The 22,424-nt window shown below is 36.6% G+C and overlaps 3 protein-coding genes and 1 long non-coding RNA gene across 8 annotated transcripts in view; 2 read left to right on the forward strand and 2 right to left on the reverse strand.

The window, feature by feature from the left end:
* The window catches only part of slc4a5b (solute carrier family 4 member 5b), a 38,944-nt gene extending 26,092 nt beyond the window's left edge, over nt 1-12,852 (forward strand). For 3 of the 5 annotated variants that reach the window (XM_043231536.1, XM_043231540.1, XM_043231541.1), the window contains 17 exons: nt 268-425; nt 1,372-1,459; nt 1,542-1,696; nt 2,680-2,808; nt 2,896-3,070; nt 3,828-3,961; nt 4,055-4,326; nt 5,322-5,380; nt 5,500-5,691; nt 5,819-5,932; nt 7,311-7,472; nt 8,324-8,502; nt 8,579-8,810; nt 9,543-9,716; nt 10,565-10,741; nt 11,894-11,991; nt 12,090-12,852. In XM_043231536.1, the coding sequence (XP_043087471.1) occupies nt 268-425; nt 1,372-1,459; nt 1,542-1,696; nt 2,680-2,808; nt 2,896-3,070; nt 3,828-3,961; nt 4,055-4,326; nt 5,322-5,380; nt 5,500-5,691; nt 5,819-5,932; nt 7,311-7,472; nt 8,324-8,502; nt 8,579-8,810; nt 9,543-9,716; nt 10,565-10,741; nt 11,894-11,989 (2,496 nt within the window). In that variant the 3' untranslated portion in view covers nt 11,990-11,991; nt 12,090-12,852. Of the gene's footprint in view, nt 1-267; nt 426-1,371; nt 1,460-1,541; nt 1,697-2,679; nt 2,809-2,895; nt 3,071-3,827; nt 3,962-4,054; nt 4,327-5,321; nt 5,381-5,499; nt 5,692-5,818; nt 5,933-7,310; nt 7,473-8,323; nt 8,503-8,578; nt 8,811-9,542; nt 9,717-10,564; nt 10,742-10,846; nt 11,259-11,893; nt 11,992-12,089 lie in introns of those variants that run through there. The other 2 variants (XM_043231539.1, XM_043231538.1) reach the window with 2 other exon arrangements.
* LOC122333763 lies at nt 9,590-11,982 on the reverse strand. The gene is made up of 3 exons (XR_006248669.1): nt 11,845-11,982; nt 10,446-10,642; nt 9,590-9,725 (listed from the first exon to the last, which is right to left on the reverse strand). It is a non-coding gene; the product is annotated as an uncharacterized LOC122333763 (long non-coding RNA).
* Nucleotides 12,853-13,678: 826 nt separating the features above from the next.
* On the forward strand, nt 13,679-18,631 carry vps37bb (VPS37B subunit of ESCRT-I b). Its single transcript, XM_043231528.1, has 4 exons — nt 13,679-13,897; nt 14,940-15,111; nt 16,762-16,832; nt 16,913-18,631. Exons 1-4 carry the CDS (start codon nt 13,781-13,783, stop codon nt 17,312-17,314), a joined length of 762 nt encoding a protein of 253 aa, XP_043087463.1. The 5' UTR covers nt 13,679-13,780; the 3' UTR covers nt 17,315-18,631.
* A 6-nt stretch (nt 18,632-18,637) lies between these two features.
* Nucleotides 18,638-22,046, reverse strand: tuba7l (tubulin, alpha 7 like). Its single transcript, XM_043231529.1, has 5 exons — nt 21,818-22,046; nt 20,938-21,086; nt 20,694-20,846; nt 19,107-19,634; nt 18,638-18,966 (listed from the first exon to the last, which is right to left on the reverse strand). Exons 1-5 carry the CDS (start codon nt 21,936-21,938, stop codon nt 18,667-18,669), a joined length of 1,251 nt encoding a protein of 416 aa, XP_043087464.1. The 5' UTR covers nt 21,939-22,046; the 3' UTR covers nt 18,638-18,666.
* Nucleotides 22,047-22,424: the final 378 nt, after the last annotated feature.

Below are 22,424 nucleotides of genomic sequence, written 5' to 3' on the forward strand. Positions count from 1 at the left end.
CTCGCCTGCTCGGTCTTCCCGCTGTGATTGCATAACTTCATCGATCTGCTATTGGAAAGAACGGGCCGCTTCCCGTTTCCGTCACATGCAGGCACATCGGACATTGATAACGGAGCTCACATTGATACTGCTATCATGTTGTGTGAACACAAACACTTTCCAACATGGAAATTTCATGACCTACGCATCTCGGCGCTTCAGACCACACGGGTTAATTAAACCCACTCATCCGTGATCCCTAACTATATTGTTATTCCGCCCACCCAGCTGAAGAATAAGTTCATGAAGAAGATCCCCAGAGATGCCGAGGCGTCTAATGTCTTGATTGGAGAAGTGGATTTTTTAGACAAGCCGTTTGTGGCCTTCGTTCGTCTGGCTCAAGCTGCAACACTAGGAGGCCTTACTGAAGTCCCTGTGCCAACAAGGTGATCCTCCCACAACAGATTGCATATGTTTAGTGGCTGTTTATATTGCTGATAGCAGAGATTTAGCAGGCAGTTTATGAATAATGTGATGACTAGTAGTTGCAAAGTTGCTTACAGTTAGTAGAATGGCTCACTTATAATTAGCAGATGATGAGCGGGCTATCAAAATAAAGTGTTACCAAACTGATAGATCATTTGTCTTGTTTTGCAGAAAAAGTTTCTAACCCCAATTTGTCACATGATTTAGTAAATCATAATCTTTAAGTTAAAAAAGTTACTTGATGTCATATCGAATTTATGATGTCATATCAAATAAAGAACCAGAGGCCATGAAATTAATGTTTGATAGAAGTTCTGATAGAGCAACAATAGTTGCAGCCATTTGAAGCGCAATATAGTTTTTTGTGCATTAAATAATGGCGTAAATTTGACAAGCACAAGTGTTAGTAAAGTGTGTTGCATCAATTATTTGAATACTCTCCTCCCATAAATTTTCTTCTGAAAGGGTAACTCCGACAAATGCATATTCAATAAGGTAATGCCCAAAAATGAACTGTATCCATGCATATTCAGTGCTAATTCTTCACTGCTCGTCTAAACCTGACAGTGCTATTTTGATGCCAGAAGACAAGACAATATTTTAATGCTTTTTGACTTTTTATTTCTTCATTTTGACTTATTTATTTCGTATGTGGCAGAAATGTGCTTGCATAGTATATATATTGCAATCAGTTTATTTCTGGATATCTATTTTTATAGAATAATAATAACTAAAAAGGAAACCAAAATATTTTGGCTGTGTGGTCATTTATAATTTAAGAGTTGACATCGTCAAAATTGTGATTAATTTTACAGAGAGAGAAAGAACTCATTTTAAATGCATGTTTATTTGCATTATTATATATTTTGAATAAATGCTGTGTGATTTTTTATTTTTTTTTCCCAGGTTTCTTTTTGTGCTGCTCGGTCCCAATGGCAAAACCAAATCCTACAACGAGATCGGTCGGGCCATGGCTACGCTCATGGTTGACGATGTAAGAAAAAATATCAGCTATTCTGAACCTTGAAATGAAGCATCATCACAGTATTTGCTGACAGATCTCTCTGCATCTGTAGCTGTTCAGCGACGTGGCCTATAAAGCCAGAGATCGTGAGGACTTGATTGCTGGGATTGATGAGTTTCTGGACGAGGTGATCGTTCTTCCTCCTGGAGAATGGGACCCCAAGATCCGCATCGAACCCCCGAAGAAACTGCCTTCAGCAGAGATGAGGTATTAAGTCACAAAACCATTGGGCTCAGTAGATTTTTTGTTTTTAAAGAAATGAATGCTTTTTAATATTAGAGAGGGCTTTTTTTTTTAACCCGGACACTCCTCCTCAGACTTGACACACTCTCAGGTTGCCAGATTGACAACACCAACAGGACAGAGCTCACATGATGATGAATGAAATTAAATATGATGCACTTTCCTCTAACTGGCAACATGGGGTGTCAAAATACAATCGTGTATCCTGGCAGTGAGCGGGGAGAGTAACGCAGAGAATAACTGACTATAGCGTTGTTTTTCAAATACATATTTTAACATGTTTCCCAAACATCTGCAATCATATTTTGGTATTTGTATGCTTTAGTAGAGTCAAAAAACTTACTTACAGCACCTTTAGTTCATACAGAATGCATTACACTGAACAAAAGTGACAGTTAAGGCATTAATAATGTTAGAAAAGAGTTAATAAACAATAACGCTATTCAACTGGTCTTTTTTGAGAACAATTGAAATTAGATCCACGCATTATTTATGATTTCTTTAGCCTGTTCAGTGTCATTTCTGTTCAAATTCTGGTAAAATTTAGATTTTTTTTGTACACACAGTGTCTTATGTATTTATTATTTTCTGATGTGTTATATATATATATATATATATATAAGGAAAATCAATCAAAAAAAAAAAAAAAAAAAAGTTATTTGAGCACCAAATCAAAATCTTTAGGGTCACTGAATGACTCTGAAGACTGGATTAATGAGGCTTGTACTTTATTATATCCAAGCTTTTAAACTTTTAAAATAATAGATATGTTTTATGCTGCATTACTAAAACGATACACTGTGAGAAATATTTTGCAATCTAAAACGTGGTTGCATCTAAAATAAATGGTTTTGTTCAAGTGCAAAACCATTTCGTGTCGATTCAATTCATTACCTTTTAAACGGCGTAGCGGGTAGCGCGGGTTATTATTGTGTTTGTTTTTGCAGGAAGTCTGTTTTCTCTCTGAACGAGCTGGGGCAGGCGAATGGGAACGCTGGAGGAGGTCCGGTGTCTGCAGAAGACGAGGAAATGCCAGCTCCACATGAACTCGGAGAGGAGCTGAAATTCACTGGCCGGTAGCGTCCTCTGGACCCGCTCAGCTTCTAGTTACTGAGTTTCATATCTGACGTGCACCATGTCTGAGGCTCTTTCTGTTTGCGTAGCTTTTGCGGTGGACTGTGGCTGGACATCAAGCGTAAAGTGCCCTGGGTTCTCAGTGACTTCTACGAGGGCTTCCACCTCCAGTCGGTCTCTGCGGTGCTCTTCATTTACCTGGGCTGCATCACCAATGCTATCACCTTTGGAGGACTGCTGGGGGACGCGACCGACAACTACCAAGTAATTCAACCCCGCGTCCTCTAAAGAGCTGATATAATAACAGTGTTTAATTATATTTGGCGTAACGCTCAAAGCAGCCAAATACGAAGCGGTTAACCAATACACTGCTCTGTTATAAAAGCAAAAAAAAGAATATTGTTTAAAATAGTTTAAAATAAGGAAAGAACTCTATATAAGGAAAATCATACTGTGACATATAACATTATTTGTCTTTTTACTCTGAGACATAAACATATATCTTGTATTGGGAAATCATAGTAATGGATAAATTATGAGATAAGACAAACTGTAAGACACATAAGGACAAAATTATGTGATCAAAAGTCATAATTAAGACAAGAATAAGTGTATGTCACAATTGACTTTTTGTTGTACTATCAGCATTTTATCATAATCATGACTCGCTATGTCATAATTGTCATTTTCATACTATTTTGATGTCATAATCATTTTATCTGTCTTATGACTTGGTATCTTATAATATTGATGTCATAATTACCATAATATATCATAATAATGATCATAATTTTGACTTTTGTGTTTGTGTTTTTTAAAGTAGCAGAATTGGGTGTCAACAATAATCAGGCTTCTTAAAATGCTTTTAATTAAATTTAAATAACAAATATTTTGAAAATTGAAATGTGTTTAAATTGTTCTTGAAAAAGTATTTTTGTTCCTTTATTTGCCTTCTTTCAGTTACACTTTTCTGTCCGCATGTCCTTTCATTTCTGTTTCCATGTGTCTCATTGACATCCAGGGTGTGATGGAAAGCTTTCTGGGCACGGCTTTGGCCGGCGCGGTCTTCTGCTTCTTCAGCGGTCAACCCCTCATCATCCTCAGCTCTACAGGACCCATACTAATCTTTGAAAAGCTGCTGTATGAATTCAGCATGTGAGCAGGACATCTGTGATTTAGTGAAGTCAAAATGCACGTGAAGAAACTCGAGTCTTGTGTTGAGTTTGATTCTGGGTCGTCTGTGTTCAGAAACAACGACATCGACTACATGGAGATCCGGCTCTGGATCGGCCTGCACTCCTGTCTTCAGTGTCTGATCCTGGTGGCCACGGACGCCAGCTACATCATCAAATACATGACACGCTTCACCGAGGAGGGCTTCTCCAGCCTCATCTCCTTCATCTTCATCTCTGACGCCCTTAAGAAAATGATGAGTATCTTCAATTATTACCCCATCAATCGAGACTTCAAGCCAGAGTACATCACCAGCTACAGGTGTGACTGCCAGCCTCCTGATCAAAGTGAGTCTGAACCCAGCGAGCCTCGGCCTCAGCTTCACCTAAACCTGTTTGCTTTCCTAATTTGTATACATTTACTTTCTGTTTGCTTTCAGTGCATGTTATTCCAAGGCTTGTTATTATTATTATTATTATTATTATTATTATTATTATTATTATTATTGTTATTATTATTATTCATAATAATAAAATTTGTTATAAGTAAACAATGTTTTAGTTTTATTTAAATGTAATTGTATGAATCATTAAACTTAACTATAAACATGTGTAATTATTATTGTCAATATAATACTTATTATTATTATTGATACAAATGATTTAATAATAACAAAAATAATAACAAATATAACAATAATATTATAATTTTTTATAGGTATTTTTCAAGTCAGATATCTGTCTGTGGTGAAAAGATTCTTTATGTTCTATAATAATTTGTCATATTATTTTTTTCGACGTTTTATTCAATTAAAATAACTGTAGCTATTTTATTTTTAATCTTTACAAATGACTGCAATATGACACAAAATTGAAGTCATAAATGCCGAAAACTATTTTTATTATTATTAGACATGTTTTGCCATAATTTTTGTATTTCGATGAGAATAGTCTTTAAATTTAGTCATTATTTTCTTGTCTTACTAATTAAACTGAATTAATTAGCAATTCTTTGTTATTAAAAATAGCATTTAGTTTTGGTCGACTAAAAGGACTACATTTAATACTTTTTCTCCACAAATGACTGCACTCCTGCATTCAGATAAAACGAAAACCCTGCTAAAAATAATTTTTTTGGATGACGTACAGTTTTGGTTTGTTAACATCTGACCACGTATTTGTTTTTGTCACCCAAACTCAATTTGGCTTCTGACCGGAGTAAGTATCGGCTACTACCATGTGGACATCTGTATACGATGTTCTCCATATCTCATTTTGGGAATGACAGTGTTTCTTGTGAGTAAACACAAACACTATCAGTGCTTGTTGATCTTCTGTTGTAGTGTCTCCACTCAACGCTTCCTCTCCATTAGGCCTAGAAAACATCTCTGACTACTCCATGGTGAGCTGCAGCCTTCAGGTATTTCAGAAGACATCATTTAACACCATGCTTTCTTTTAACTCTTTGTGTTTCTGTCTCTTGTTGTCTTTGTGCACGTTTGATCTCACTCCCCGTCTCAGTTCAACTTCTCTGCTCTGGACTGGAATCAGTTGAGTAAGAAGGAGTGCTTGAGGTTCGGCGGTTCCCTGCTGGGTAAATCCTGCAAATACGTGCCTGATCTGGCCATGCTGTCTTTCATTCTGTTCTTCGGCACGTACTCCATGACCATCTCTCTGAAGAAGTTCAAGGCCAGCCGTTACTTCCCCACGAAGGTTGGAAAATTGTATTTTTCTTGCATGTCAACACACTACTACGTGGAGACGGTATTCTTCTCCCAGTTTGTATTGCATTTATTGCTATCCCCCAACTTCTTCTGCTTGTTTCTTGTTTTTCTCCAAGTGTCGCACCTTGATAGCAGATTTTTCCATAATTATATCCATCCTGGTCTTCTGTGCTCTGGATTATTTGATGTCCTTGGATACCCCTAAACTGCATGTGCCCACCCAGATAAAGGTCCAACATGTGTCGTCGTCGTCGTCGTCTTTGTTATACCAAAAACTTACCTTTTTAAACTGGCTATGTTTCAATATAATGCTGCTTTCAAGTCATCATTATGTATAAGATTTTATTTCATTTTATTCCAAGAATTAAATAAATAAATTGTTATTGTTTTATGATAAATAACAATCATTATTTTTTTAATACAATCAATAATGATAATGTTATTAATAAATAAGTAATTATTTTTGGAATAAATAATTATTTTAAATAAAACAATGACATTTCATTATTATTATTATTATTATTATTATTATTATTATATATACCCTGGCATCCCAACTTGGTAAAAGTTAATTTGTATTGATTATAAATATGTTTATTATTGTAAATGTGGATCTTAAAAAAGAATTTGTATGCACTTTATTTTATTTAAAACTTTTGAATAAATTATTGGTTAATAATATTTGATAATGTTAATTTTTTTTTGTTAAATGCGATGTTATGAAATGTTGAATCAGAAATTTGTATAGCACCTTTTAAGCCATATAAGTGTCTCACAGGATGTAAAATATAGTACATTTACAACAAAGGTAGATAAAATAATTAAATTAGGTTCATTTTATTACGATTAATCACAATTAATGGCATTCAAATGTAATGTTTTTGACATAATATGTACAGTACACACACACACACACACACACACACACACACACACACACACACACACACATATATATATATATATATATATATATATATATATATATATATATATATATAATGCAAACAAAAACCTTTAAATTCATTAATTGCAATTAATCCTTTAACAGCTCTAGTAATAATTAAAATATTAACATTTAATGTATAATAATTACATTTACATATTCAGTTTAAAGACTTAATCTAAATACAAGCAACAAACAAAAATCATATTGTATTTGAAAATAAATGACTTCTTTATGTCTGCTGACAGATACCACGTAACAAACTGACAGAACGACTTGAAGGCATCAAACTGGTGCTTTTTCAAACCCACCGGGCCTTTTCTCCAAAGCTTCTGATCTTCTCTAGTTTTCTCCATCTTTATCTTTCTTCTTTTTCTGTAAATGCGCAGCTTCGGAAGCTCATCAGTGATTTTGCAATCTTCGCGTCAATCATGACTTTTGTCGGTCTTGATATGTTAATGGGGCTTAAAACACCTAAACTGATTGTGCCAACCGAATTTAAGGTACGTTGTGCTGCAGATACAGACACTCCCGACTGCATCAGTTTGAGCTTTTTCCATCGTGATCATATACTAACATCACATTCATCCACTGTGATTTATTAAACCCTGCGTGTGATTTCCGTGACTTCCTCTGCTTACTGCTGTGTTGTGTCTGTGCAGCCGACGCGGCCGGATCGAGGCTGGATCGTCATGCCCTTTGGGAAGAACCCGTGGTGGATGTGCCTGGCCAGTTTTGTACCCGCTCTGCTGGTCACCATCCTAATCTTCATGGATCAGCAGATCACGGCTGTCATCGTCAACCGAAAAGAAAACAAACTGAAGGTCTTTTTCACACCCAGCAACAACCCAGAACATCCTGACATTTCCATTTGCTTCACATCCAAAATATGTTTTTGTTAACACCTAATAAATGTTTACTGTGTAATATTTATTATGTGTATACAAACACACACGCGCATGCTTGTAAATATTTCACAATACTGTTATGTTTCTATATGAAATATGTTTATTTATAACATAAATAATATGAACATAGACATAAATACATGTAACTATTTTCTAAATATATACTGTATGTGTGTGTATTTATATATGCATAATACAAAATAAATAAATGCACAGAACACACATATATTATGCAAACAAGAACTAATTAATAGATAATTAATAATTTGACACCACAAAATATATATATATATATATATATATATATATATATATATATATATATATATATATATATACCAGATATAGTTTAAAGCTGAGTACTAACATTAATAATAAATATATACAAGGAAAAAATATATTAATAATAAAAATAAATATAATAAAATTTAAATTAAATGAATAATGAATTAATAACATTTTTATTTCAAAATTGAAATAAATTACACCTAAAAAGAAATACCAAAAAGCTGAAAAAAATAAGAAAAGCACATGGCAAAATTACAAAACCTTATGTTAGCATTAAATGCATTTATAATATATAAATATTATCATTTATAATATATAATATATAAAATATTTTTATAAATGATGTAACTGTATAAAAAAATTCACATTACTGCAGCAGCATGTCATTTAGTTTTGAATATTTAATATGCATGTATTGTTTATATATTGTTGTTTCCTGAACCGTCGCTAAATATCTTCTTCCCGTTATACCCGAGCAGAAAGGTTGTGGTTATCATCTGGACCTGTTCTGGGTGGGCGTCCTCATGGCCGTCTGCTCCTTCATGGGTTTGCCGTGGTACGTGGCCGCTACAGTCATTTCCATCGCCCACATCGACTCTCTGAAGATGGAGAGCGAGTCCAGCGCTCCTGGAGAGCAGCCGCAGTTTCTCGGTGTGCGGTAAGTCACGACCAGACGTCTTGTGTAGAGTTTAGCGCAAGTATTTCATCGAGCATTATGTCTGTGTTTACTGCAGGGAACAGAGGCTCACGGGCATACTGGTGTTCGTCCTCACCGGAGTCTCTGTCTTCCTTGCACCAGTACTGCAGGTGATCGGAACGCTCTTACTGTACTTGAATGAAAGCATGCTCATTTCTATACTTAGTGCTGTACTAATAACTGTGTGTATTTCTGCGCAGTACATCCCTATGCCTGTGCTGTATGGTGTTTTCCTGTACATGGGCGTCGCTTCTCTCCATGGCATTCAGGTGCATACATCTGTACTTCAGATTTAATAGTTCACCCAAAAATGAACATTTATTGAAAGTGTGCTCTCCCTGTGGGCCATACATGATGTAAACGAGCCTATTTGTTCATCAGAAGAGATTTGGAGATATGCAGCGTTCTCCGGTTTTTCAGCAGTGGGTGCTATGCAGCGAATGGGTGCCGTCAGGATGAGAGTCCAAACGGCTAATAAAAACACTGCGATGATCCACAAGCAATCCACGGCGCTTCAGTCTATCATTGACATCCAGCGCAGCGAAAAGCTGCAATATCCAGTGAAAAAGTAGATAAATATACACAGATCAAGCACTGTTTAGATGTGAATCCAGTTGTAAACCGTTCTAAGGTAATATATTGATGGATTTTGACGTGAGAGTATAACAAGGGAGGAGCTTTCTCACTGAGAGGAAGCGTTATTATGGATAAATGGTTTAATTGTGGATTTGCAAAGCTTTTCACTTCACTGGATGCTAATTGATAGACTGGAGTGGTGTGGATTGCTTGTAGCTTATTGTGATGTTTTTATCAGCCGTTTGGATTCTGACGGCACCCATTCACTGCAGACGACCCATTAGCGAGCAAGTGGAGAATGCTGCATTTCTCCAGATCTGTTCTGACGAGGAAACAAACTGGTGTACGTCTTTGCACGGCACGAAAGTGAGGAAATGTTCAGCATGCTAGGGTTGCACTCAGCAGAGTGTTCCTGTTTTGTTCAGTTCTGGGAGAGGATGAAGCTCTTCCTCATGCCAGCCAAGCACCAGCCAGACTTCGTGTTCCTGCGTCACGTACCCCTGCGGCGCGTACATCTCTTCACTCTGGTGCAGATCACCTGTCTGGCCGTCCTCTGGATCCTCAAGTCCACCGTAGCCGCCATCATTTTCCCCGTCATGGTGCGAGTGCTGAAAATATAGTTCATTTCAATGAACATACCTTCATACTGATAGTCCCTTTTTAGACATTGTACTAACTATAAGTAACTTTGTAACTACATGTCTGCTAACTTCAGAGTAGACTGTTAGGGTAGCTTTAGTGTTGGAAGAATAAGTTGACATATATTTGCAATGTTTCTGATGGTCAGTATGATTTATGTTGTGAAGCCATCAAATAAAGTGTTAAAAGATATTAATCAGATAGTCTACTAATATTCTATGACTAGTTGCAAAGTTACTTACTGTTAAAAGCACGTCTAAAGTGGACTATCAAAATAAAATGTTACTCAAAAAACTAAAAAATAATCATTTTTTAATAATGCTTAAAAATAGTGCTTAATAGTGTTAGTGCTTTTTTGGGGGGGTTTCAATTGTTCAAATTTGCTGTTTTCATAAAAATAATTCCAAAACAGTGAATAAATAATATGTTAATATATTATTAATCTACTTTTTAATTTTATTTTGTGACAAAATATGACCTGGAGTTTTCATGCAACTCTCTTAAAATAGTAGTAAATAGCATGCATTTTATTTTTATATTTTTATTAAATTATATTACAGTAATTGAAAATTGCTTTATTTTCATGAAAATAATGCCAAACATTTGAAAATATCCTAAAATAGATTTTAACTTAATTTTAGATATACTTTTTGTTTGTTTTTTTTATTTAATTGTGTGTAAAATATCACCTGGATTTTTCTTCACCCGTACATGTAACTCTCGGAGCACTATAAGCATTTTATTTGCTTTTTTTGTGTTTGGATGCCATTCTCCTGCCCTGTTGTCATGTGACCGCTTCCTCCGTCAGATTCTGGGCCTGATGGTCGTGAGGAAGATGCTGGACCTGATCTTCTCGCAGCATGATCTGGCCTGGCTGGACGACATCCTGCCCGACAAGGACAAGAAGAAGAAGGAGGATGAGAAGAAAAAAAAAGAGAAGAAGAAAGCAGTAAAGTCAGAGGAACACAACAACAGTGATGAGGAGGTGAGGTTAGATTACTAATACACTCATGAATGCACGGAAGATTTATCAAGATGTTTGAGTTGGTTGTGATTGAATTTTTTTATATTTTTTCTTTTAATTCCACAGTGTTGCTGAAAAGGCACTGTATAACACTTACTACTATTCATGTGTCCCTCCTAATGACCATAATTTGTCATCTTGTTTCTCTGTGTACACATTGTGTAATATGTGCTCCTTCGTACCGGCGACGAATGCTGTGTTTGAATGAAACGAGTCCAGGATTAACAACCGAGCTTAAATGAAAGTGTTTCTGGCCAGTTGGCTGGTATAGGAATTGCAACAAATTGCATGTTTTAAATTGCAATTTTTCTCATTTTTCATCTAATGTAAGTGCATTATTTTTTTGCGAGAATCAACCAACTGAAGTTAATTTTGGGCCCTGGGTAGTTACCCTTACAAAACATACACTACTGTTCAAGACTGCATTTGTTTGAACAAAAATACAGTAAAAATAAATACATAAAAGTATAAATATAAATAATATTATGAAATATTATTTTAACAGAAAATAGCTGTTTTCTATAATATTTATATATTGTATTATAAATGATAACACATTTAATGACAAAAAGAATTCATATATATATATATATATATATATATATATATATATATATATATATAATACATCTTTACATATTTTATAAAAATATTTTATATATTTTGTATAATTATAATATATAATTATCAAATAATAGAGAAATTCTATTATATTGATATTTTTAATGCACTTATTAATTATAAAAATGTAAAGTGTGGTGTATATAATTAAATAAGTCCCAAGTTTAAGTTTTCTTTTATAATAAAGAAAAAATGACCAAACATTTTTTTTTTTATGAAAACTATAGAGTAAAAAGGATGAAAAAATGTCCTCTCTCTCTCTCTCTCTCTCTCTCTCTCTCTCTCTCTCTTATATATATATATATATATATATATATATATATATATATATATATATATATATATATATATATATATATGCATTAATTTAATGTCTCCTTGCAGAGTAAAAGAACTAATTTTATGAATAAATAAATAAAAAAATAAACAACACAGTAGTGTACCTGCATGTATATTGTCTGTTACACTGGTGTCGTCTTCTCCCACTCAAAGTGTCCCAAAGACTCTCTCCCGTCAGTGAAGATTCCTCTGAAGCCAGTGAGTCCATCATGTTGTCCAAACCCTCCTAATTCTGACCCCTCTGCCTAACTGTGAGTGCTGGGAGCCAAAGGGATGCGGTTCCATGAGCGAACGACTGAACTCCAAACTCATCGTTACATTCTTTTCTTTCTCATTCGTGTTTGAGTAGGAGCGTCACCCTTATCCCTGCCCCCTCTCGGACCTGTATCCGGACAGACTGACATCCCTCACCTGAGCCCGAAGCATCCGACCGATCGAACACAACAAACCACGACGAGATACGAGCACGGCATCGCTGGCGCTTCCCCAAAACACACCAGACTCACAGATGCATGATATTTTTACGTGCTTTACCAACGCAGCGAGTGACGCGCGTTTCCAAACCCACATTGACCATATTGAGCGTGAGTCATTCAGAGCTTGGATTTAACTCAAGATCCTTCAGTTAGATCTAGACGCGGATGAGCTCACACACACTCGCTGTGTGTTAAGATCAACACATGACCAGATTGTGCTCTATTCGGAGGAGACCTGCAAAGGCTAAAATAAGAAGCGGAAGAGGTTTAAACCAAGTTTATGATTTTGTTATCATATTGTATAAATATATTTGAACTGTATGATATTAAATATGGAGTTCATAGAACCTAGTGAGACAAAAGCGCAAATAAATTCAATTATAGTTAGAAAAACAGTGTATCTAGTCAATTCAGTTGGATTCAATTTCTTGTATTGCAATTAAGACATATATTCCATAGATTCTGAGTTCATATTGTAGCATTTTATATTTAAAAAGATCAGGAATGTGTATGGGAGTGATGCTGAAGTGTTTCCAGATAAATTAGTCTTTGTGGTCTGTGAGAACAACAAACAGGTTTGTTTTATTCAGATTCTGTTTTTTCATTTGTTTTGTTCAAATAAAGAATGAAAGAGGCCAAAATATATTTGTATTGTCATTTTTTTATTGTCAAGCTTCTTGCATTGTACCATTGTAATTTTTTGGAGCAAAAAAACAAAAAAAATATATATATATATATATATATATATATATATATATATATATATATACACACATATATATATATATATATATATATATATATATATATATATATATATATAGACACATACATATAAAACTTATTACGTTTATACAACATTTATTATAGCATTTATATTTGTTTTTGAATACTAAATATCATGACAATAAGAATGACTAAAGTGATACAGATATTAAAAATATATATAAATACGATAAAAGCACAGAACTAAATTACTCAAAATAAAATAAAAGCAATATAGCATATCAGTGGTATTAAAATAATACTGGAACAGTGCTATATATTAATATTAGCCACCCCTGATTTCAAAAAGGAACTGAATATAATGAAAGAAATATTTTGAGATGATCCTATAATTATTGTTAGTAACTCTGTTAGAAACTGTAGTTACGGAGTTGAATTTACAACAGGGTTTGTATTAATAAGTAAATGAATTGATTATCCATAGAAATGCAGCAAATAAATGCTAAATAGGCTTTTAAACAAACCACCAGAGATGACACACGAAAATTAAAACAATCATACACTAAATAATGCATAACAACATCGGTGATGAATATATTAGGACAAATGAACTGAAAAGCATTAACGGAAATAAACAGCAAATCCCACGTTTATATATAAAGCACATTTCCTAAATCCTGCTCCATGAATGGCCTCCTGACGTCGCGCGCACGTCCACGCACGTGACGTCACGCCCATTCACACGCGCTGATTTGACAGGGATCACTCGACTTCCGGTCGAGGAGCAACCACAAGACTTCCCTGCGGCAGCGGAGCGGAGAAACACAACAACAAAGCCATGGGAGAGATGTCCGGCTTCGAGAACAGGCTGCAGTCGTACTCTTCCACACAGCTGCGCGAGCTGCTGGACGACGACGACGACAAGCTCCGGGGGATGGTGCGGGAGATGGAGGAGGTGGGTTTCATCCCGGAACAGGACCGAGTTCGGATCAGTGACAGCTGCTCGGCTGATCTGGTGGTGCTTTGCGTAATTCGGCTGGATTCGGGGACAGGGACCTTTCACCTTTGACTGCAGCACTGTTTATTTATTGGGAAGGGCTGTTGATTGAAGGAGTGGCTGCGTGGAGAGAAACGAAAGTGTGAGACTAAAGAATGGAGGCAGTGCTGACCGACCTTATAAAATAGAGACAAAAAGTGGGATGTGAAGACTGGTGACCAAACATGCGATTTCAGGACCATTCCTATTGTATTATCATGCAATATTGTTCTACAATACAAAAGATAATATACTATATAATTAAATTATTACGTTTATTAGAGCTTATTTAGTGCTTCGATTTATTTAAACTATATATTTGTCCTGTCTTTGATATATATATATATATATATATATATATATATATATATATATATATATATATATATATTTAATTTATTTATTAGTGGTTGTGATTTATTACATTTTATTAAATTGTTTTATTATTTTAGGCCCTTTTTAGTTTTTTTTTAGGTAGTTTTTTTTGTAGTTATTATATATTATATATATATATATATATATATATATATATATATATATATATGAGAGAGGGTGTACTTTCTTAAGCACTGTTTTATTAAATTACATAAAGTTTTTACATGTATTTGCATGTATATATTTATATTGCCCATATAAATGCTACGTGTTTCTTAAATATATTCGTGCCTGTGTGTAATTAATATATGCATACAAAAATGTACACTAAAACTAATTTTGGATGTGATTTAATCATTCGACAGGACTAGAGGTTTTATTAAAATACACTTAAAATGTTTGTGGTGTTTAGATTTTAATACATATTCAATTCTATTGTTTTATTAAATTATTTTAGGTACTTTTAGATGGCATGCTTTCTTATTTCGTTGTGCGTGAGCTGTGTAAATAATCTAGCTTTGCACCGTTGAGTAGCTGAAAAGATCCTTGAAGTATAGTTCGTGACTCTGTGCTGTTGTTGTCCCAGATGCAGGACATGCAGCAGAATAAAGAGCTGACGATCGCCAGCAACCGCAGCCTGGCCGAGCAGAACCTGAGCCTGCAGCCTGAGCTGGACCACCAGAAGATCCAGCTGACCAAACGCTACTGCTGTTTACAAGATCTCCACGAGTCCTACCAGCTCCGCAGGTCCACTCTAGGTCAGACACAAACTTACCTCGCTCTCACACCGTTTCACAAGCGTTTGTTGGCTTTTCAAACGAGAAACCAATAGATTAAGTGGATTTGCCTAGGTTTTGCCCTTCTTTATTTTTCTCCTGAAGCTAATGACTGAAAAGCAGTTTGACCAATAGCGCGCAGGCATAGCGCATAATCAACCAATCATGGCATGCGAGGTTTCTGTCGAAGTCAAAGCAATGCAAATGCGTTTGTAGAAAAGGTATGAGGGCTGTAGAGAAACGTCAACATTAAAACAAAACCAAAACTCGGGCAGATAAGAAATCTCAGCTAGGACATGTCCTGGAAGAGCTCCAGCTCATTTAAATCCATTAAGCAAAAGTGATGAAGAAAAGAAAGCATCCTGCAGCATTTGAGACGTGTATGCATGATGTTCAGACGTTTTTTAAGCATGACCCGAGTATCGAAATGCTTTGCAAACCAGTGTAGAGGGAACCACAAAACGGCACATCTTTCTTTTATCCAAAGCTTTTTTTTTGTCTTCCTTCTTTTGTGTAAAACAATAAAACATCCCGGTGAACCTGTTTGGTCACATAATGCTTCCTTTTTTTTTCGGTTGCAGCTGATACTGATCGTCTCGGGTCAAAACTGAGCACAAATAACATTATTGAAGGGCCGTGTTTTGTGCTCTATATTTATCTGTGATTTATTTTAAGAAACCTTTTATCTTATGTCAGCGTAATGATTTAGCATGCGTTTTGAAAGCGAGTTTATCAGGGTCAGTAGGATACAGCAGACGGCTTAGAATGACACCGATACAAAGACCGCTTGTATAATTCCCAAAAGAAACTCTACACTGATGTGAAGTTATCCACACTGTGTCAAACACTCCCTCTATTATTAGGCCTGTGCTCTTCATGGGTTTGTTTACTATCTGGTGAAGCGTTTCTATGAAAGCAATGTCTCGTTTTTAAAGGAATAATTCACCCAAAAATGTACATTTGCGTAAGAGTTACTTGCCGTCAGACAATCCGAGATGTAAATGAGTTTGTTTTCGCATGGGAACCGATTTGGAGAAATGTAGCATGATATGACTTGCTCATCAACTGATTCTCTGCGGTGAATGGGTGCCGTCAGAATGAGAGTCTAAACAGCTGATTAAAAACATCACAATAATCCACAGTCCATAACACTGATACATGATACTGGTACAGTTAATGTTTTGTGAAACAATAACTCATTGGTGATTATTCATTGGTTTTGAGACAATAACTCATTGGTGATTATTGTGGTGTTTTTAGCAGCTGTTTGAACTCTCATTCTGACGGCACCCATTCACTGCAGAGTATGTATTGGTGAACAGGTGATGTAAATCGAATCTACATTTTAACTGGCATGAGGGCGAGTACGTTTCCAGCTATTTTTGGTTGAACTGTGCTTTTAACATATGGTTTCTCGGGACCCGCTGCACATTTTGCATGTTTCTCATTTGAGTTGATGGAGCTCTGTCCTATTGAGCTGATGATCTGAAACAGATGTGTACATTAGGGAGACATGCGAAATGTGCAGAGGAACAGGTTTGAAAACCACTGCCCTATGAGCTGGAGGACACCGATGAAATATTAAAGTTATTTTGCATGTAGTCATGTTTTAAATTGGATCCTTTTTTTCAGGTAACAGTTCACTAGACACATTGTTGGCTCTTTTGCAAACCGAGGGAGCCAAGATCGAAGAAGAAACAGAAGTAACAATGTTTTCCATATTTTCAGAAATCCGTAACACTGATTTTTACACGCTGTTAAGCTTCTCCCACGTGTTTTGTAGAACATGGCCGATTCATTCTTGGATGGATCCTTGCCTCTGGACAGCTTCATTGATGACTACCAGAGCAAGAGGAAGCTGGCACATCTGAGGCGTGTAAAGATCGATAAGCTACAGGAGATGGTGCTGAAGGGTGTTCATCTTCCTCAGGGTTCCTCTACTGATCCTTCGCAACCTCAGGAGACCCATATCTCCAGCGCACCTTTCCAAAGGCTAGCTAACGGTTCTCCAGCTCACGTAAGACCAGCACCAACATCTCAACCATCAGCAATGCCTTACAACCCTCAGAGCATCGGTGCTCCTCTGCCAAACATGGTGCCATCCTATTCATGTCCATACCCGCAAGCACTCCCCCAAGGGCCCGGCGCTGGTCTTCCCCCGCGGGCAGGTTTTATAATGCAATGATGTTCTTCTGCCTGAACCTTTCCGCTAGAATGTGAAATGTCATTTTCCTCCCTTTTTCTTTAGACGCACTTTGATCGTAAACAGGTTTGGGTTTCTGCAGGTCCACAAAGAATCTGTGCCCACAGAATTCAGAAGTTCAGCAGATTTCAGCTCATTCTGTGCCACTTGTATGCATTGTATCTTGGTATGAATATTTTTTTTTTCATATGTTCAATACAGAAAATGAAGAAAGGTCTACAGATTTCTTGCGGACCTGTCAGTTGGTTAACGATGAATTAATTTCAGTTTGTTTGCGTAACCTAAAATGCTGTAAGATGCATTAAGATTATGTTTCAGAATCAATCGTTTTAACCAGAAAAGTAATGTAAATGACTTCTAAACAATAGGGGGATTGCGTTTATGTAAATATCCTAATTTAACAGAAATGTTAAAGAGGTTCTTATGCACACGTAAGACGACTTTACTGTGTACTTTTATATTTAGTGTGGAAACCTTCCTATTGTCACTGTAACAACAGACAATACTGGCATTTTGGACTTCTGGTTAAAAACTGACCAAAGATGCACTCCAACTGTTCCGTGAGCGCTCCTTTAAGTGGTTTTGAATATAGCGGCTTTGTTGGACTTCAATTTGATTTCATTTAAACGTGAAATGAAATGTGGCATTAACAGACCAGCCTGACAGTAAGTCTACCGTAGAAAGACTTTCTTAGTGTTAGTAAACAGTTTAATTATCCTAAACTGAATCAAACTATCCTTAAACAGCTACAATATTAAGCATAATATAAATATTATATTATTCAGATAATTAGAACACTGTTTACAACCTTACAGATATGTAAAGCGATCTATTTTGGGACTGTATTTCTGATGACATCTGTCTTCGCAGAGAAGTGCAGGTACTTTGATGTAAAAACTGTCATGCTGGGTTGTGACAAATCTTGTGCACGTTTTATATGAAGGACGTTATTATGCAAGTCTGTAAAGTTAGAGAGTAAAGTCACTTACTGTATACTGATGTAAGTACAGGTTAAAAGAAATCAAATGTGCCTTGCAACAGAACAAACAAACAAGTGACGATTAATGAAGAAAGCATTTAATCACACCGTCGCTGTGCTTTGATAAATCTTCGAAGCCATCTACAACTTTCTGTTTCTGAAGAAAATTTATGGTGCAGAATCCTTCTGAACTGTTTTATTTGTAGTGTGGTGACCTGTAACACTCCTTATGTAAAGTACTGTACATTGTAGCTGTTTGATTAGTGGCTATCGGTGACTAGATTTTTTTTAATGCTGATTAATAAACGCCTAAAAGACTACCGAAAGTGAAATGTCAATATTTATTGCAGTGATATCACATTTCTTCTTCTCCCTCTTCACCTTCTCCTTCGGGAGTGTCGACTCCCACCTCGTCGTAATCTTTCTCGAGAGCGGCTAAATCTTCACGGGCCTCCGTGAACTCGCCCTCCTCCATACCTTCTCCGACGTACCAGTGCACGAAGGCTCTCTTTGCGTACATCAGATCGAACTTGTGATCCAGGCGAGCCCAGGCCTCGGCGATGGCTGTGGTGTTGCTCAACATGCAGACTGCCCTTTGAACTTTGGCCAGATCTCCTCCTGGAACCACAGTTGGTGGCTGGTAGTTGATACCGACCTGAATATAGTAAAAACGAAAAGGAACACATGCAAATATGTACAGTGCTATTGTATGCTATGTTGTAGCATTGTAATATTTTGCTATGTATTGCTATGTTATGTGCAATCCAAAGTAGAACACAAATCACGCAGGCTGACCTTGAACCCTGTGGGACACCAGTCAACAAACTGAATGGTTCTCTTGGTCTTTATGCTTCCAATGGCGGCGTTGACGTCCTTTGGAACCACGTCTCCACGGTAAAGCATACAGCAAGCCATGTACTTCCCGTGCCGAGGGTCGCACTTCACCATCTGATTGGATGGCTGAAAGCAGGAGTTGGTGATTTCCATGACGGACAGCTGCTCGTGGTACGCCTTCTCGGCGGAGATCACCGGGGCGTACGTGACCAGGGGGAAGTGGATGCGGGGGTACGGCACCAGGTTGGTTTGGAACTCTGTCAGATCGACGTTGAGAGCTCCGTCGAAGCGCAGGGAGGCGGTGATCGATGACACGATCTGGCCAATGAGGCGGTTGAGGTTGGTGTACGTGGGCCGCTCTATGTCCAGGTTGTTTCGGCAGATGTCGTAGATGGCCTCGTTGTCCACCATGAAGGCGCAGTCGGAGTGCTCGAGGGTGGTGTGTGTGGTCAGAATAGAATTGTAGGGCTCTACCACTGCGGTAGAAACCTGAAGAAGAAGGTTTGAAGCGCTTGTAATGTTTTTCATAATACGCTGGTTCTTCAGTGTGTTACAGGTAGGGGTGCACTGAATGTTTGGCAACCGTAATTGTTCGGCCGAAAGATGTGATCATACAGGCGCGCGCTAATGCAGCAAACATGACGGTAGTATAAGAGCATTTAAAAGTGACGCTACAATCATTGCAAGCATACAGCGAGAGACCGCTCAGCACTGCATCTCGTGTCTCTGATGAGAAGATGAAGGGTGGCTGTTGCTGGTTACTGTATGACAATTGAATTCGTGAAATAGCCTCAAGTGACTAGTAAATAAATTGCAGACCGTTATGTTTTCTAATACACTGCATATTCAAACAGCGCTTGTTAGCCAGGGATCAAAGTCCAAATCTGTGCTGAAAGAGTGTTGCTAGTCAGCTGCTCAGTAACATTTTTAAAATAAAATAAGAGGATAATATTAATTAAAACAGCTCTATTTATTCATTTATTATAACACTTACACATAGTGTTAAAATTAGGATCTGTAATATTTTCCAACGTTTAAAAAACATGATGTCCTCCAGCAAGGCTGCATTTATTATTACAGTAAAAATACATGCCCGATTTAAGAAGAGGGTCTTAAAAATGGCCCAAAAATATTATTTATTATTAAATTGTTTTATTAATAAGTTGAATTGTGTTTTGTTGTATTATAGTTATATTCAAAAATTATGTATTTAAATTTTAAAAAAATTTTAAAGCTAGACAAAATGGTAAAAAGCACATTTTTGCAATGGTGATTAAAAAATTGCTATATAAAGGGGGGGAAATTGTCTTTTTTCCCCACATTTTTTTTACTTACTTTTACTTTTTGATAAAACTCATGGCTCAATCTTCTGGTCTAACAAGGCTAGTCTTTTCCAGTCATTTAGTCTGCTTTTTTTTTTTTTTTTCTTCCCTCTTTTTGATGATCCTTTTCTCTAAGATGTCCATCACAACACGCAAGAAAAGACTTTCGCTACTTCTGTTTCCTTGAGACCTTTCAAGTGAAGGAAACCGATTAATAATGTGTTACCTGAGGTGCAGGGTAAACCGCAAACTCAAGCTTGGCTTTCTTGCCGTGGTCAACGGACAACCTTTCCATCAACAGTGAAGCAAAGCCTGAACCAGTTCCACCGCCAAAGCTGTGGAAGATGAGGAATCCTTGGAGTCCAGTGCACTGGTCGCACTTAAAAAAAAAAAGATACAAACTATAACTAAATCTATAAAAACATAATTTCAAGAATACCTGCATATCTAAATAGAGCAAAATGTCTTACCAGTTTGCGAACGCGATCAATTACCACATCTACTATTTCCTTGCCAATGGTGTAATGGCCTCTGGCGTAATTGTTGGCAGCATCCTCCTTCCCAGTTATCAGCTGCTCTGGGTGAAACAGCTGCCTGTATGTTCCAATTCGAACCTCATCTGAATGGGGAAAATAATATGCTCAAAAAAAAAAAACCCAAACAAACACAAACTGATTGGATGATGCAGGGGTACAGTTGTTAACTAAAATTTTTGTTAACTGAAATAATAAAGCCAGAAAACAAAAAATTGAAATGTCAGAAAATAAAATAGACCTAAAACTGAGATAAAATAAATCAAACCTAATAGTAATATTTAAAGCATAAATAAGTAAAACTAAAATAAATTAAAAAATTAAAAATAACTTAAAATTAAATTAAAATAAACAAAAGACGAATCAAAACTCAACAAATACAGTAGTATATAGGCCTATGTAATACTACAGTAATACTGGGATGGTAACAATGGCCTCTATTTGACACATTTTTCGACAGGAAGTGTTAAAACAACAAAGATGCTTGGTAAAGCTGAAAAGTAAAAGAAATATTTATAGGCCTAGCAAGAGCACGGTTACGGGAGAAATTTGCACAACCAAGTCGTATATAAAAACCCAAACCATGTATTAATAAAGTGAACGATAAATAAAAAATACAAAACAGTTTCCATGGTAACCTTGTTTCTTTCAAAATACCATTACTACGTACCCCTATTATGTGCCACTTTTACAATAAACGTTGGCAATTAGTCATTACACACGCAAGAAATGCCCTGTTTTTATTATAGTTTATAGCAGTTAACGTTACACTAACTGTAACGTTACTGTTGTAGTTTGGCGTGTAAATAAATCCGACCAACGACGGTGGGTTCGAGGTCCACGAACACCGCTCTGGGTACGTGTTTCCCGGCGCCGGTCTCGCTGAAGAAGGTGTTGAAGGACTGATCTCCGCCGGAGGTGGTCTGGTCGGTGGGCATGTGCCCATCCGGTTGTATGCCGTGCTCGAGACAGTACAGCTCCCAGCACGCGTTACCGATCTGCACCCCAGCCTGACCCACGTGAATGGAGATACACTCGCGCTGCACAAAAACGATTCATCACACCATTGACACCTCAAAGTCTTATTTTTACCCGATCCTTTAATTCGTTCATTAATAATCGTATTATTTATAATACTAAGCTTATCTGGGAAAAAAAGACCGTTGGTCGGCTAACCAGTCTGCTAGGTTCACTTTAACAGATACTAACAAATTACTTACCATTTTATAGCAATATGTTAGACTGTTTATGTTGATACAAAAGCCTTCGTGTTTACACTTTAAACGAATTAAATCTTACTTTACTTTCTCCTAACCTAACTGCTTTACGTTTGTAATTTTAACGTCTGCCGATATTGTTTTTTGAAAGTAATTCGAAGCTTTTATATGTTATTGAAATCGGGCCCCGCCCACCTGTTCGCTCAT

The sequence above is a fragment of the Puntigrus tetrazona genome, unplaced genomic scaffold (genome assembly GCF_018831695.1).
Source record: "Puntigrus tetrazona isolate hp1 unplaced genomic scaffold, ASM1883169v1 S000000373, whole genome shotgun sequence".
NCBI classification, from domain to species: domain Eukaryota; kingdom Metazoa; phylum Chordata; class Actinopteri; order Cypriniformes; family Cyprinidae; genus Puntigrus; species Puntigrus tetrazona.

Bases quoted from the DNA above. Each gene is read 5' to 3' on its own strand.
- vps37bb (XM_043231528.1), top strand. From the start codon at position 13,781: ATGGGAGAGATGTCCGGCTTCGAGAACAGGCTGCAGTCGTACTCTTCC. The intron at 15,112-16,761 runs GTCAGACACAAA...CCTTTTTTTCAG, and splicing joins GCTCCGCAGGTCCACTCTAG to GTAACAGTTCACTAGACACA. The intron at 16,833-16,912 runs GTAACAATGTTT...CGTGTTTTGTAG, and splicing joins AGATCGAAGAAGAAACAGAA to AACATGGCCGATTCATTCTT.
- tuba7l (XM_043231529.1), bottom strand. From the start codon at position 21,938: ATGCCCACCGACCAGACCACCTCCGGCGGAGATCAGTCCTTCAACACC. The intron at 21,087-21,817 runs GTCGGATTTATT...TTCCCCATTCAG, and splicing joins CCTCGAACCCACCGTCGTTG to ATGAGGTTCGAATTGGAACA. The intron at 18,967-19,106 runs GTCAGCCTGCGT...TACTATATTCAG, and splicing joins GGTGTCCCACAGGGTTCAAG to GTCGGTATCAACTACCAGCC.